The sequence below is a fragment of the Paramisgurnus dabryanus genome, chromosome 11 (assembly GCF_030506205.2).
Source record: "Paramisgurnus dabryanus chromosome 11, PD_genome_1.1, whole genome shotgun sequence".
Taxonomy (NCBI): Eukaryota; Metazoa; Chordata; class Actinopteri; order Cypriniformes; family Cobitidae; genus Paramisgurnus; species Paramisgurnus dabryanus.
Genome location: NC_133347.1, coordinates 4,829,719 through 4,847,928, shown reverse-complemented (window position 1 = coordinate 4,847,928; position 18,210 = coordinate 4,829,719). Strand labels below are relative to the sequence as shown.

At 36.9% G+C, this 18,210-nt stretch overlaps 1 protein-coding gene across 4 annotated transcripts in view; it reads right to left on the bottom strand.

Moving 5' to 3' along the window:
- Positions 1–18,210, bottom strand: part of cux2b (cut-like homeobox 2b) — a 194,298-nt gene that overhangs the window by 103,187 nt on the left and 72,901 nt on the right. For all 4 annotated transcript variants that reach the window (XM_065248261.2, XM_073816201.1, XM_065248259.2 and 1 more), the window contains one exon: positions 7,226–7,336. Coding sequence is in view for 2 of the 4 variants with exons in the window: in XM_065248259.2 (XP_065104331.1) it covers positions 7,226–7,336 (111 nt within the window). In the remaining 2 variants the exon portion in view is untranslated. The remainder of the gene's footprint in view (positions 1–7,225; positions 7,337–18,210) is intronic.

Here is an 18,210-nt window from a genome sequence, read left to right as displayed (position 1 = left end):
CTCATCAGCTGGCAATCCCCATCGTTGCGCCAAGCGCTACAATGATGTCAGGAGACGGGGAAATCCCAAGCTTGCAAGCATAAATCGTCCACGCTGTGTAACGGGAGGTGGATCTGCCTCTACACAGGACCTGACGCCAGCAGAGGACATCGCTGCATCCACCCTCACTGCTGAAAGGGTTTGGGGGCTTTGAAATCGGACCCAAGAAACGCAAGCAAGGTCCAACCCCAAAGTACTCTTACAAATTAAGTTCATATACATTAAGGTTTCTTATGAAAACATTTTAATTATTATTTACATAAAATAAACGTAATACAGCCACACATCAAACTTATGAAAAATTTTTAATCGTTATTTGCATGAGAATTTTTTAATGCAGCCACACAATAAATAAAAACTATCACCACAATGCTCACCACTATGATTCCCCTTATCTCATGTGTTAACATTTTTAAGTATAACAATTTATGATTTGCAAAAATAACTGTTGCATCTGTGTAGATTAGATGCAAAGTGTGTGCGCGTTGTTCACGCTATACATTATGGTCAAGCATGCGACCTTAAAATAGCATAATGAACCACGCGCAACGCGCCACTGACTTTAGACTAGTTTTTTTTGGTCAGTGGCGCAATTGTTTTTTGAAACCGCAAAATAGCATCAGGGATGGTTTGCGCCGCAACACGTGTGCCGCGTGCAACTCGTCATGACCCGGTTGGGAAAATCCACCGCATCAAACACACACGCAAAACTCCGCTGCTACCCCGGATAATTAAGCAATATCGCTCGAGTAGGAGTGTGATATAGCTCTATATCATCACGGCTGTGATTAGGCCAGAAGCACGAGGCCGTAGGCCGAGTGCCGGAGGCAATCACAGCCGTGATGATATAGAGCTATATCACACGACTCCGAGAGCGATATTGCTTTTATACAACAGTTCGACGGCACACGTTTGAAGAACGAAAACTAGAAAACAACAACGGAGTTATTTTAAAAGCCTCTTTGTTTGAGAACTACTTCTTCCGCCACGGATTTGAGGGCGGCCAGAATGACAGGTAAAACTTTCGGCTGCTTTGAAGCTCATAACAACTCAATGGACGGAAAAGCCGTTACTTTATATTACCGTTTCTTGGTCACAAAGTGTAGTTTTAAGATTAGTTCAGTCGAGAATGTATATGTATTATATTTTAATCTGCAGTCGATTAGTAAAGATAGCGCCTGTTTGAACGTTTGCTTAGTAAGATTCGGTACGAATGAGAACCAAAGCATGAGCGGACGTCAGTCTTCACTCGCCCCGCTGACCACCGCCCTCTCTGGGCTACATCTCTGACTGGGATTCCCTGGCTCTCATGTTGGCCTTGTTTGTTTATGATCATCAAAATGAGATCAAATCAGCAGTATTTGGTGTCATGATGAAACTATTACTTGTTTTCCTATTCATATTTAGTGTCTTTTGTGTTGTTATTGTTTTGGCGCGAGGTAAAAGTTAATAAAACTATACTTATTCTTAACACGATACGAGCACTCGATTATTATTATTAAACTTTGTTCTTGTCAGTACTATATAAAACGTTTTTTTATAAGTGTCAGAGAGATGTTTTTGCATGCTGCTTATAAATATACCAGTGGCGATATCTCATAACATGTTTTAATAGTCACGTCACGATGAAATAAATGATCAATGTCCACATTTAAAAGCTGCGCTGCTTACCTGCAGTTCCACAGTGTTTTCGTGTTTTGAGGAGAGCCATCGCTCCAGAAAAAAACGAGTGTTTATATTCCTCTTTCCAAGTGTTAATCGTCCACACGATGTGACAAGACATTTCTCCCATTAACTTTAACGTAACATGCAAGAGCGCTGATTTTTGACGGAATAATAACTTCCGATTGGGGATTCACAGACTGATTTATGAGCTAGTAAACTAATGAGACACACGGAGAGTGATTCAAAACAGCGCGTCTGTGTTTTTCCATTCAGAGATGAGCCTGCTTAGAACCTCCATTCACTAGGTGGCAGAATGATACAGTGAAGGTGAAGCGGTTACAGTGCCGTTATCAGCACAATATCGCATAGCTCTTAGCCAATCAGATTCGAGAACCAGAAAGAACTGTTGTATAATAAACTATATCCATTGTTTTCATAAGGCTGGATTTCTTCTCCTTACATCCAAAACACACTTCATCTTTCGTGCCATTGTTGAGTTTTGAAATTAAACAAAGCTGAGTGGCATGATAAGATGTTTGCAAGCTCTAGCATCTCCCGCTGATTGACGGGTGGGCGGGGTTTTCCGGAGGAAGTGCCCATATAAAGAAGTGATACGTATAGAAAACCCCTGAAACGTCAGTTGGACCTGTAATCGAAAAAAAACTTTCCGAAACTTGTACGAACCCTGGCGAAGTGCATTCGGCACAGAAATACTCTGTAACATGTCCAACTGCTTTTTTGACACTTTGCCTAGGTTTAGCATGAGGAAACAACTCTATAACTGTTAACTCTTTCACCGCCAGCATTTTTAAAAAAAGTTGCCAGCCAGCGCCAGCGTTTTTCATGATTTTCACCAAAGTTTAATGCCTTCCAGAAAATGTTCTTCTTTAAATATATAAACATACAATATACCAAATGAAAGGACAGACCCTCTGCTTTCAAACAAAAAAAACCCGTTTCATCCTACCTTTAGTGGTTCTTTTGTAATCAGCTTTTGAATATGGGTAGGTTTCTGCAAAAACACCACATTTTGAGCAAAAAGCAGAGATAATTCCATTTTTGTGACCGACTTTTCATAGAGATCCCATTCAGAGCGATGTTTAAACAGACACGGACATGCAGCCGCTTGCCATAGGGCAATACTTCCGGGTTTAAAAAGTTACCACCTGGTGGATAATAGCGGTATTGCGGAAAGACGGAAAATCTCGTCATTGGCGGGGAAGCGTTTTCTCTTAATTGACAAGATATCTCGTCAATGGCGGTGAAAGAGTTAATAAGTCAGAATGCTTGAAATACCATTGAACCACCCCTTTAATATATTGAACCGTCTGTTTACTGTATTTTCCGGACTATACAGTAAGTCGCTCTGGAGTATAAGTCGCATCAGTCAAAAATGTGTTTTGAAGAGGAAAAACATGTATAAAAGTTGCACTGTACGTCGCGTTTACTTAGAAAATGATTTCACAAAATCCAAGCCGAAGAACAGACACTTAATCTGTAACGGCAAGTTATTCAACTAAACAATAGCACAGAACAGCAGACTGAATAGGTGTCCGTACATGTTAAAGTAACATTAACAGTTATTTACACTATACACAATAGCATGCAGAACATACCTGGGAGGCTGAATAGGGTAAATAAACACGACACGCCAAATCAAGTTCAAAAATGTCCTTAAGTCATTCTGCATCACTGAATCCATTGAATTACATAAATACAGGAGGAGCATAGAGCGAACTCTCGCGGCTGTAGACTGTAATGGTTTCCTTGGTTCATATGAATTAATTTTGATGTTTAAGTCGCACCTGACTATAAGTTCCAGGACCCGTCAAACTATGAAAAAAGTGTGACTTATAGTCCGGAAAATACGGTATATTTTCCTAAAGCTCTAATGAGGGATGTGACAAAAGGACATACGTTTTTGGGAGACAACATACTTTGTAGGGTATCTGTGAATTAAAAAGACACAAACCAAAAGCAATAATACCCAACAAAAGAAGTAGGGACGGCTTTTCAAAGAACAAATAATATTTATAAAAAATTTTGTATGTGCAATTATGAGAAAAAAATACAGTGTTAAGGGGCATACATACCAAACGTGAATTTATTAATTTGCCTGAGTAGATTCCATACAAAGTCAATGCAAAGATGCAAACTCGCACAGGCGATGTGAATGATGCGAATTAGGCAACTCGATTGCCGTGAAATCAAGCGCAATTCGCCTCAAACGTGTCTTCGTGCAATGCAAATGTTTAATTTGAGTTGAATATTGTCAATTTGTGCTAAGTTAAATCTCGCGAGTAATCTAGAGCGAGGAATGCGATGCTTTCGCGTTTGTTGTGTACCCAGCATTATGCATGTGACATTTCTTCATTAAAATTTGCACTTACTGGGAAATAGGGATGGGAAGATTCCCCGATTTGCTCGGTGCATTGGCATAAAAAGTTAACGATGTGATGCATCGGTTTAAAAACTGTGCATTGGATACAAATTTGCATTTTCATTGCAATGCATAGTTTCTAACATATTGCATCGGTAAAAAACTGATTTATGTATGGATAACTATTAGTAGAAGCGCTATACTTTTATTATTTAGAAACTGACCAATATTTTAATATTGCTTTCTCCTCTCGAAACTTTAGCTATGTCCTGCTGGCATATCACAATGATTTTGTGTTAAAATAAATAATTGCGAATTGCATCAGACTCTGTTAGAAAATAACAAAAAGAAATGCTTTAAAAACTCTAACAGAGACTTTGAATGGGTCTTTAAACCCCCAAACATTGACATCCAAGATATCAGTATGATTAAAAACTTTACTTTTCATCCTAAGGTTGACATTTGCATTGAATTGCCCAATAACAACTTCCCTATTAACACAATCACAACACAACACATCATCACCTGTCAATCTATTACTGATGATTGAAATGAACCCACAGCTTTATTTGTCTTCATTTCTGTGACTTCAATGACTGAACGTTCCAGATGTTCTTGGTTAATCTCATGAATTCTGATTGTCACTGATGATATTTGTGTCAAGTGCAGAGCAAGCGAGCAGTCGAGAGGTCTGATGACGCTTTCGTGTTCAACCGCGGCCTCGCAAGGCCCAAAGAACCTAACGAGGAAAATTGTAAAATGTCAAAGCGTGTATAATGAGAGAAGCGTGACGAGCATTTCTCTCATCGTCACCTTTACCTGAAGGGCTCCGATTAAAGCGACAGCGACTGGAACGCTGAGGGACATCCAGCACAGAAACATTTTCTACATTTCGACGTTTTCGAGAGATTCGGTTCTGGAAGCTCTTGCACTGACGTCTCTTAGATATGAGGTTGTATGTGACAACTAACGTCAATAAAATGCCAGATGCTCCCAGTTATAGTATTAGTGCGGATACTGGAGGGACAAATCGGTTTTTATGTCTCCAGTGAAATAGACCCAATGAGTGACAGACTGACAGACAGAGATCATTAAAGTCACACGACTGAAAAATCTCTTATGGTGGTCCTGTGCCGTTTAGAAAAGCTATGAATACATCTACTAGCAAGCAAACACAAATTTGAGGAAAGGAATAAGAGGCTACAATTAAATATTCAGTGTAAAAGTATTGACGGTACATTCACATGGGGCGTCAGTGTTAATGGTTCTCCTTTATTTTGAATGGGTGACATCATGTGTTACCAAACCGAATTGTGGATCCGTCTGTGTCGCGTCACTGCCGTTGCTCATGGCAGAAGTTGAACGTTTCTCAACTTTTTAAGCACCAACGTGGTTACAATTACATTTATGCAAGACCGGTGAACAGAGAAGCATGTGTTGCGGTTAACTTGGTGATTCTTGCGAAATTACACTTATGAGGTGTCATGAAACATTAAAAAAAAAGTAAGAGTATCAAAATAAGAAGCATACAGTTACAAACATCTCTTCATGTACTATTTTGCACATGATCTCAAAGACATTTTACAAACCAATTTTGTTGTTTTTTTCACATTTAAGGGAAAAATTTTCATTACCGCAATGTGTCCATGACTTGATTTGGGTTCTTTGACATGGAAATATTTATAATTAAAAAATCAAAAAATAATAAGCTTCAGTGCATGTTATACTATAAACATTTACAGTAAAGAAACGTGTGGTATTTGGTGATCATTTGGTAAATGTAGAGACAATAATAAGGAATATAAATGTGTCCAAGAAAAATTTTCTCATCCTCCGCAACAATTTTCAATCATTGTTTAACCCCTCAAGGAACTAACATTTTCAAAAAAAAAATTGTTGAAAGGGACATAGTTGACTGTGACACTCAAGATGGCTTCCAGGTTTTTATTTTTTCTCTCCAGATAAAAGTTAAAATTTAGTTTGTCATAGTACCTAGACAACTTTTTAGTTCTCATTACCGAAACATGAGTTTGTAAATGAATATATTTAATGTAATATCATGTTGCGGTAATGATACTTTTTGATAATGATAATCTAAAAAATGTAAATAATTCTAAATAAAATAAATATTTTTTAAAACCTCTAAAAATAATGGTTATAGTAAGTTCAGACCTTAATCTTATATGTGCAAAAAAAGTTGGCAATACAAGTCATAAACCCCGCCCTCTCCATTCAAACGAATGCGACTCTGCTCCAAATAAAAAAAATATTTACATTTCCAATAAAAGTTTCCGAAAGATGGTTTTGATCTTTTCAGGTAGTTGATATCACGCTGATATATGTTCAATTGTTCTTTATTGTGATACGTTTTATTTTAGCTAGTAATTTGAGGTTATAGAAAAGGGGCGTGTCATTATGATTGGCGTGGTTGAATTGGGCGTGCGAGCGTTTGGGAGGAAGTTTGATACCGCGGCTCCGCCTCTGGCTCCACGGACGATTCCTTCTGCGCATGCCTTGGCTCCAAACATTGCCGTGACCATGGTCGAACATTTTTGGCTTCAATTTGTCGCGTCGTACATCTATTTTTACAGTCTATGGCACTGACATAATATGGTTTCATCAACCAGATGTATTTACACTTGTCTAGTTTCGTCTGAAATGCGTCCCAGACCACCTCCTGAAAGGGTTTGAACGATCGGATTTAAATCCGTCTCGAAAACGTTTCGGAGGGCATTTACACCTGGCCTTTTACGTTCAGAGAAAACCCATGAAGTGACCAGGTGTAAAAAGCCCCTTTGACAATCGCGTCAGGTCTACGCTTCAGACACACCCTCCGTCAAGCGTTAACGCTGACGCCAAATGGAGAGGAGCCAGAATGAAAGGGGCGGGGATTGAAAAAGAGGGGCGGGGACAAAAAAAGGTGCAACAAGTGGGCGAGTTTGAGAGGGCAAGGAAAAGAAGGAGGGGCATTAAAAGAGAAAAAAAATCAATGCAAAAGGGGCGGAGCCTAAACATTCCTTACATAAGTTTAAAAACATACTACACTACCTACCAGCACATATTCACCATACATTGAAATGGTTTATCCACATGAAACCGACTTTTATAAACAAAAACGCTGATGTTTTCTCTCTCACTCACCTCTGGCACATTTTTCTTGAATTCACGGCTCAGTTCGACCAGGTGCTTATGGGAGTCCTCGCTCTCTTCCTGTCGTCCTGCTAGCTGTGCCGCCACTGAATTGAGCTCCCTCTATAGAGAACAACAGAGAGCGAAGGATGTGTTAGAGAGACCTGCCAACACTCATATACACAGCTTAGTACATACATAAATAAATATACACGGCTGAATATTAAGCGTGTAATCCATCATGATCTGATAGAGAAAGACTGCTTACTGTAAGCTCAGCCCCATTAATAATTAAACCAAAATAAATCCAATGGCTACAGTTGCAGAAGGCCTTTTAGATAATCAGAATCCAAAATAATCAATATCTCTGCAACAGTCATGGGAGAACGGGGAGGGGGGACCGGAGGAGGGAAAGAGAGAGAGAGGAAGAGAGAGCAAATGGCAGATGCACAGGAATGCTGAATATTCACCAGTATCCATCTTTACCCATCAAGCAGGAGGAAACTGTCAAGGGCAAAATGAATCGAACTCAAAAACAAACAACTCTAGGGAAGACAAAACCTTCAAAGCATATTTAAAGTACCAAATTAACTAAACGTAAAAGTGTGGTGATATACAGTATATCATTCTCCTGGTACCACCATAGTACTTTATACAGAAAAGTGATTTTTACTCCCAAACAAATTCATTTGATACTCTTTTATAAGCACACAACGAGAAAATTCCCTCCAGCATCAGATCAATCATCAATGTTGGGATTCACCTGTCACATTTTACAACTCGACTCAATGTCATCCATCAAACTGCAATAATCTGACTGTCTTTCTGTTCTTACTTAAAAAACAGAGGAGGGGGGCTTTCAATTACTGTTTCAAATCTGCGCATGATGTAACATTACATTTACTTGGTTTTAATTAATCTCTACTCTTACTTAAAGGAAAAAATCCTGAGGACAAAATCTGAATTTCAGCCACAGATTTACAGCTCTGCTTTCAGAAACATTGGACGCTTTTCAAATTTTGCTTCCCAAGAGTCAGCAAGGGACAATTTGGGACAAACGGTTCGGTTTTCCTGGACGCTCGTTGGTAAAAAATCATAATGAATCAGCTTATTAGATGTCAGTACTGCATAAATAGATATGTTAGATGATAAAAGCTGATAAAATTTTGGTGCTGATGATGGTGTAATGTAAAGTTAATGAGCACATTATCATGAGATATCAAATCTTAAAGCTCTATAGTGACACAACAGCATTCACAACAACAAACATGCGTTATATCCCTTAGGTAAAACCCTCATCAGTATCATCAGAGGTCATTCACAGTTTTTAATCTCTAGTAGGTCTGAAGATACTGGTCTGTTAATTTATCTGATGGACATAAAGACCCAACATCAGTGGTTTTCAAACTGTGGGTCTGGACACACTAGTAGTTTGCACAGTGGGATAAAATATGAGTCACGTAAATGAAGCAAAAACAATTTTTTCCCTTTAAAAAAAAGTTATTTCCCGGGGTATCTCGTCTATTAAGAGAAAACGCTTCCCCTGCCAATGCAAAGTTTTTACGGCAATCCATACTTCCGCTATTATCCACTAGGTGGCACTCTTACCCAACTTATAAGACACTAATGCATCCACTGATCCAAAAACAGTAAAAACTCCCGTGCGTGTTTTGATGATTGCTCTGAAACTGATCTCTAACAAAAGTCCTTTATAAAAAAGCAATTATCTCAGCATCTATTAAAATTTGGTATTTTTGAAGAAACTTAACCAGATTTGAGAGGTGATAAAAGAGAACAAATGAAGATAGGATGAAAGATAGTTTTTTTGTTTGAAAGCAGGGGGTTTCTTCTTTCATTTAATATATTGTGATATATATTTAAATAAAAATTATTGAAGGCATTAAACTTTTGTGAAAGTCATAAAAATGCTGGCACTTGCTGGCAACTTTTTTTTAAACGCTGGCATGGGAAAGAGTTAATTCAATGGCAATGAAAATATAAACTTTTTTTGTATTTCTAAATGTATTTTTTCTATAAAAAAAATGAAAATAGATTATACCCAAGTGGGTCGGGAAATGAAAGTTTGGGAACCCCTGGTCTACAGAAAATACAATTTGAATGACATACTAAAAGGTATAGTTCACCAAAAAGTAAAAATTTATTTACGCACCATTATGTCATTTAAACCCCTAATGTCTTTCATTGATCTTCAGAACCCAACCAAAGTTTTTTAAGTGCTGTTTGGGGTTGGTTACTATAGGAGTGAATAGTGACCACCTTGGTCCCATAAAAAACAGAAAACTCTTAAGATTCAAAATGACACCGTCGTTCTTCCAATTACTTTAAACCAATCTAGACGTCTCAAGGTCACCAAGACATAGTAACAGGTCTGTGCTTCACACACAAGTTTTGTGTTATTTGTTATTCGATGACTTTGTAGTTGGTAAAGAACGGTCATACATCTACAAGAGCAGGTGCACTAAACAGCATGACCTTAATTCTAAATAAATATGTAGGACTGCGTGTTAAGAATTAAACATGTCATCTATTTTCTTACTGCTATTGTTCTTTACTCTTTTATACTTAAATATCTTCTTAAAATACAAAATCTTCAAGCACTCCGTCTAAAATCTACAAAAGCTGAATGTACAGTATTTAATAACCAGCGACTTAGGACTTTTTTTTACTTTTCTAAAGAAAGTTTTTGGAAATAATTTTGCTCACGGTCATGATGTTAATTTTCTGTGGTTGGTTAAAAGTTAAGCCCCAACAAAAAGTCCCTTTTAAACTGTCTGTACAGTAACTACTTAAAAAACATCCTCACCCCCACCCTCAATATGCCACACTATGTGTGACAAATTACAAGATAAAGTTTAAGATTTATTTTTATCATAAATCGGAGTGATAACAACCGTGATAGTTATCGTAACACCAAAGTCACATTTATTTATTTAGAAACTTGTGCTTAAGTTTTAACAGCACTAACAATAAGAGCACATAAAGAAATCTCTTTTTATTAATAGTTTTGACATCTAATGCATGACAAAACGGCATCTACGCTTGTCAGATATCAGCAGGAGCTGAAAATAAACTCACAAACATTCACAGACAAACCAAGCTCGCTTTTACATGATGTTTTTAATGTTTGTTCATTTGTGCTCAGACAGGAATACCTATAAGATGCTACAACAGTTTTCCAAAAGTCTCTTTCATCTTTGTTACTTTTTTACCCATGATGCACTCAAGTTTTGTGACGGTTGTTAACGCAAGCGTGCTCAGCAGGTGATCGTCTCAGTTAGTCAACACCGTAGGACTGCTACCAATCACATAAGAAGCATGAACTGTGGACTGACACGAGCCGTGGGTTAGAAGACTTTTATGATGAAGAAAAAATGCATTTAAATTTAATTTTTCAAAATAATAATAATAATAATTTATCCAAAATTTAAATCCATATTTGCTCAGAATCTCTTCTGCAGTTCTTCATATTCAATCCGATATGATATCTTCAAACAAAACAATCAAACAGCCTTAAAGGGTTAGTTCACCCCAGAATTACAATTTTATCATAAATCATTTACCCCTGTGTCTTTCTAAACCACCAAGTCCTTCGACTCTTCAGAACACATTTTTTGATATTTTTGATGAAATAATAATAGAAATAATAATAATTAATAAAAATAATAATAATTAGGGATGCCCTGAAATAAATATTCTTGTCCGAAACAGAAAAAGAGGAAACCAAGGCCAAAAACCGTAACACCAAAATAAATAATTATGCCAATTATTAGTACCATTGCATTTATGGCTATCACGGTGTACTAACTTTACTAGGGGTGTGACGGATCACAAAACTCACGGTTCGGATAACATTACAGTTTTTGAGGCACGGAAATTGCAAACATTTATAAAAAAAGAACAAAGTTGCACATTAAGTAAGGTCTGAAATTAACATTAGGTACAGAAGTCTTTATTGTATGAATTAAATATAATTTTTATTATTTTTAGAGCTACAGAAGTGATTTTCTCTTTGTCTTGGGTTGTTTGATTAACATTAATGACACAGACTTAAGAGGGTTAATTGAGGTTACTGTCTCTTTAAGACCAAATAAGCACAGACTGGTTTCTGACTGTACAGTAATCTATACATACACTTAAGACAAAAACAAATGTTTTTATTAGAAAAACAATACTGTGGAGATAATTTTGTTTGTATGTTCCCTGTCAAGAACAGAAAGATGCAGAAAGTTTGCTTGCTTTTTAAAAACGCCTCTCTTGTATGCACTAATGAGTGCCCTTAAACGCGCACACACACACAGAGACCGAGGGTGAATCCCAAACAGCGCAGCATAAACAGTCGGTCCACATAAAAAAACGGTACATTGTTTTTCATTGCTTTATTCGCCAAATGTATGTTAATGGACAGTGAGACACATATAAGCGCAACTCTCTTTAAAGTTTACACATCAAGTCGATCGATTGATCACGTCTGACACATTCAACCACATGTGTCTCTGTGCATACAGAAATCTGCTCACTTTAGCACCTTTTTGTGGTGAAATACGTACACACCGCAGATGTTGCTTCACACAAGCACGTGCAGGTCGCGGTTTCTGTTTGCGTCATCACAACTATTTGGCTGTATTGTTTGGGTGATAAAAGTATTTCGGGCAAAATTTTCGGTGGCAGAATATTCGATGCATCCCTAATAATAACAATAATAATAATAATAATAATAGAAATAATAACAATATTAATAATGCCAATAATATAAATAGAAATAGAAATAATAATAATAGAAATAATAATAATAATAATAGTAATAATAATAATAATAATAATGATAATAATAATAATAATGATAATAATAATAATAGAAATAATAATAGTAATAATAATAATAATAATGATAATAATGATAATAATAATAATAATAATAATAAAATAAATAATAATAATAATAATAGAAATAATAATAATAATAGAAATAATAATAATAATAATAATAATAGAAATAATAATAGAAATAATAATAGAAATAATAATAATAATAATAATAATGATAATAATAATGATAATAATAATAAAATTAATAATAATAATAATAATAATAATAATAATAGAAATAATAATAGAAATAATAATAATAGTAATAATAATAATAATAATAATAATAATAATAATAAAAATAAAATAAATAATAATAATAATAATAATAGAAATAATAATAATAATAATAGAAATAATAATAGAAATAATAATAGAAATAATAATAATAATAATAATAATAATGATAATAATAATAATAATAATAATAATAAAATTAATAATAATAATAATAATAATAATAATAATAATAGAAATAATAATAATAATAGAAATAATAATAATAATAATAATAATAATATAAATAATAATAATAATATAAATAATAATAATAATGGCTTAAATAAAAAATAATAAAAAACCGTGGGCAACTACATTCGCAGGTCATGTCAGCAGCATGCGCCATAGTCTGTTCATGAACACGTACTGCACGACCAAATCGTTTGTTTTGTTTTCTTTGTTCTCGTCGCTTCATAATATTATTATTGAACTACTGTATGCACATGTAACTTTTTGGTAATTTCTTTCATTCTTTTCTGGGCTTGATTGTGAAAATCAAACTGCAGTCTATGAGACAGTCACAAGCCTCACAGTTTTCATCTAAAATATCTAAAAATGTGTTTTAAAGACAATCAAAAGACTTGGTAGTTTAGAACGACACGGGGGTAAGTGATTTATGATAAAATGACCCTTTAACAAACATGAATCTTAAAAATATTTATACAACTGATGCTATAGGAGCACTGCAATATAAAACAAAACTGGCAATTCTAAAACTTTGCGTTTAACAAACAAATCACGTAGCTTTAAAACACAATAACCACTAAGAAAGAGTAAACGATGGCGGATGTGTCATTTTTGGGTGATCTATGCATTTAAATCAGAACGCAGTTTGAGAAAAGCCACCAAGAAATGTCGCTATTGAACGCTATAAAAAAAGGCACACGTGCAAGCAAAAAGACGACGTCTTCGGTAAAACGTTCAACTGGTTTGGAAAAAGACAATCAGGTCTGTCTTTTCAGTCTGTGGTGGGCAGGTGGGTCAATATCGAGCCGCTGTCATTACACCCGTGCCATTCAAACATCCATTTGTAATTGATGAGATTCCCTCTGGGATGCTCTGCTGATGTCACAACAGGGCGGGACCAACCGCCCGGGGAGGGCGGAGCCAAGCAAAACAACCAGCATCTGTCTAATGTCGCCCAACCCAGCAAGGAAAATTGATTGGCTGGGGCGTTAATGTGCATGTGCGGTGGACCAACACCACAGCATCGCCCTTTAAATATGCAAAAGAGGATGGAGTTGAACTTGACATTGAACACATCTATAGGGGAATACCACATAATGTATATATATGTATATAAACAAAAGTGGTTACCAAATCATATCTAAGAGCTTGCTGTTCATAATACCCGAACAAAGGCGTCGATGAAAACGTATACTGTAAATACACAAACCATACGAACACAAAGACATAACCTTCAAATTCTCCACAGAACTCGAAAAAATCTTTAGCATCGATTAGCACCGAATCTATGGCACCTCTCGCTGATGACAGCAGGCGAGAGAGAAAGCTGACATGTGGGTACGGCAGACAAAGTGTTTGGACCGGCAAAACCGATCTGAAAAAGTGGCTGGTGAATGAAAAAAAAACAAGGGAAAAATGCAGATGGAGGTATTATTTTTCTTTTTGTATCCCATCTAATTGCAATCATAGGCAGATGTCTGCGAGTGTGACAGCATCAGCAGAATTGCTGCTGAGAGCACAGAATCTTTGTCTAAAAATAATCAGACATTCTGGGCTCGGCTGTTTGTTATAATGGTAATCGATGCTGCAGGCTTTGAATTCCATCAATTTATAGATCCACTCTGTTCTGCCTGGTGATTGCGCTGCCTCTAAACCCCTGCTGCACACGCAAACACACACACACACAAAAGGTTCACGCAGACAAGGACCATTACCTATGCATGCAGATATACAACTGTGCATGCATGTTTTAAAAACAACACACAAATGGTCCAACTGTGCATGCACAGATATACGATACGACTGCATATAGACATGCAACACTATATAACAGAAATATACACATCACTGGGAGCGGACTAACTATGCAACCTCCCCACATGGGAGGCAGTTTATGGTGTAGATAAGTGTGCTTTCTTCTTTTCATACATTGTCTTATCTTCTGCATTCGTATGTAAGGCAGAAGATTTGTCCTTAGCTGTTTCAGATTAGTGCCGCTTCTCAGACGCCACATTCGAGAGGAGAGATCGATCAATGAATCAAATCAACACAATCAATACGGCCCATCGCTGGAGTCTCGTCTGGACCCCGCATTAATACTGGCACCAGCTCCACCCCCTCACCGACACAGACAAAAACAACGGATTCGGAGGGATTTTTTTTTTGGGAGAGATCCAAGATAGGGCCGTTGCTGGCGATTGTCTGTGGCAGAGATGGAAGATGATCTGTTATCTATCCTGACTGGAACAGGAAAGAGGAAAGTGGCCCGGTGGATGTGCGATCGGGTCGTTTGTTTACAGGAAAAAACAAAGAGGTCTATTTAATATCTCAGTTGTTTTCCCCAGGATAGAAATTCATTTAAAGGCACTATGTGTAAGATTTTTGCATTGAAATATCCAAAAATTACTAGCACTTTACTAATGTGCTTTTAATGTAAAGCTACTTTGGTACAATGCAAAACAGTAAAAAGTGCTATGGGGTGGTTTCCCGGACAGTGCCAGACCAAAATGCATGTTTGAGCTGCCTTAATTTAAACATAGATCACTACCATTGTTTTGTTTCAAGAAATGTTTTTGTAAGATACGTTTGTAAAAACCACCCCAATAGAAATAAACTGAATTAAACATATTACAGCTTTATATAATTCTCACTTCGTTAAATGCTTAACTCTTTCACCGCCAGCGTTTTTTAAAAAAGTTGCCAGCCAGCGCCAGCGTTTTTCATGATTTTCACCAAAGTTTAATGCCTTCTAGAAAATGTTCTTTTTTATATAAACATACAATATACCAAATAAAAAGAACAGACCCTCCGCTTTCAAACAAACAATAAACCGTTTCATCCTTCCTTCAGTGGTTCTTTTGTAATCCGCTTTTGAATATGGGTAGGTTTCGGCAAAAACACCATATTTTGAGCAAAAAAGCAGAGATAATTCCATTTTTGTGACGGACTTTTCATAGAGTTCCCATTCAGAGCGATCTTTAAAACAGACACGGACATGCATCCGCTTGCCATAGGGCAATACTTCCGGGTTTAAAAAGTTGCGGAAGGGCGCCACCTGGTGGATAATAGCGGTATTGTGGAAAGACGTAAAATCTTGTCATTGGCGGGGAAGCATTTTCTCTTAATTGACGAGATATCTCGTCAATGGCGGTGAAAGAGTTAAAGGAATATTACACTTTCATAAAAAAAATCTGATAATTTACTCGCCCCCATGTTATCCAAGAAGTTTATGTCAGTCAAGAAGAAATTAAGATTTTTGGGGAAAACATTTCATATTATTTTCATATAGTGGACCTCAACAGTTTGCTGTTTTAATGCAGCTTTAAAGGGCTCTATACGATCCCAACCAAGGCATACAGATCTTATCTAGCAAAGCGATCATCATTTTCGCCAAAAAAGTACTTTTAAACCACAACTTCGTCTTGCACTAGCCTTGTGATGTGCCAGCGCGACCTTATGTACCTTGCTTTATTATGTAAAACCCACACTTGCGGACCATTTTAAACAATAAACTGACCTTTTGACGTGATTACATAATATGCAAGGTCATGCTGGTGTATCACATGGCTAGTGCAAGATGAGAAGTACTTTTTTGGAGGTGATGGAAAATGACAATCGTTTCACTAGATAAGACCCCGTACAATCACAAGGGACAAAAGCGTTAACGCTTGACGGAAGACTTGTCTGAAGCGTGGCCAACAGCCAATCACAGTGGCAGCTACACATGCTCCGGTCTTCCATAAACGTAATTGGCTTGCTCTGCCTAGGTTATTTGCATAAAGCGTTCTGATTGACTGACGCACACATTGCTGCTTGAAAAGTTGAGAAACTTCTGCCGCGAGTAACGGCAGTGACGCAGCGCCGGCGGATCCACAATTCAGTTCGGTAACGCATGACGTCACCCATTAAAAGTGAATGGGAAGCGTTAACACTTACGTCCGTGTGAATGTACAGTTATGCCTCGGTTGGGATCGTTTAGAGTCCTTTGAAGCTGTATTCAAACTAGTGTTGTGCGATACGCCCGATTTTGAGATCATCATAGCGTCAGCCTGTAAGATCATCGATTCACAGCAATATTTTTTCTCATTTATTTTTTTGTTCTTTTTTACTCGTTCATGACAAGTCACTTGATTGGTGAACAAAAAAGAAGCGTATTTACTCTAAGGGCAACACTGTCACAACCGCAAACTTCTTAAAAATCCAGCTATTAATCCGAGCGCATCATTAAAGCCCAAACCACTCTGATGTTTTCTGTGTGCCAGAGTACAAGTTCAGGTGCTAGAAGGAGTCCATGCCACGCGTGTTCAGGTCCAAGCAAGAGTCCATGACACACGCATTACAAGTCCAGATGCATGCAAGAAGGAATTTGCGTACGTAATGCGACTTTCACATAGGATGCAATGTGTGCTGCGCTATGAAACCCATTCATTTCAATGGCTTGCGCTGCGCAAGAGCGGTTTGTTACTGCGTCGACCAATGCGCAAGCAAAAAAATAGTCTAACTTTTGCACTGCGTTTTGTGACGATTACCCGCGCGACCAATAGAAACGGGAAATTCTAAAAGGGTATCCATTTTGGCTGCGCTGAACCCAGCGGCGAGCTCAGTGCACACCGCGTCCAATGTGAAAGCCACATTACAAGCTCTCTTGCGCAAAGTAAAGCCCACAAACCCTCTCATGCGAGGAAAAGCATGCAATGTGCATATTTATGTAAAACTATGATGATAATAATAATTATCGGCAACTATCAGTGTTGGGGGTAACGCATTGCAAGTAACGTGCATCACGTAATAATATTACTTTTCTGAAGTAACGAGTAAAGTAACGCATTACTTTTTCAAGGTACACATTAATATTTTAGTTACTTTTTCAAAAAAGTAACGCAAGTTTTTTTTTTGTTTAATTAATTTGATTAAAAAAAAATATGTACAGAATTAAACTAAACAGTCACATTATGCACTCTACGTGTACAGTTTGAGTCAGAAACTGAGATGGCGGGCCAGAGCTCGACAGTTTTGTGAAGAAATATGCAATATCTGAATGCAGAAATTTTCAGTCATAAAAAACACCTGCAAGGCCTGAAAGAGATCAAACCTCAGCCAAGAAAAAGTAACGCAAAAGTAACTAAAAAGTAATGTAAGCATTACTTTTCATGAAAAATAACGCAATAACTAAGTAACGCAATTAGTTACTTTTTTGGAAGTAACTTAATATTGTAATTAGGGTTGGGTACCGAAACGCGGTGCCATTATGGCACCGGAACCTATATGGGCGGTACCTACCGGACCGAATCAGAACACAGATTTCGGTGCCTCATTTCGGTGCCTCTTTAATGCATGAACGGTTGACTGAAGTATTTTGCTCTCTGTAGCGCAAAAAAAATAATCACACAAGCACAGCACAATCGCTAGTTAAATTATAGTACACTCATATGGTGTAAATAATTTCCTGACTTACTAAATTCACGTGAATGTGAAAGTCGGAAAGCTTTGATATAATACATAGGATTCAAGTTTGATTTCTTCGCTTAACTTAGGTGAGTTTGTTCATATTTTACATTATTGTAGCTTTATATTGATAAAAAAATGTAAACCAATCATGTGTTTTGAAAAATCTAAGGATCTTAGATTTATTTATGTTATAGGGC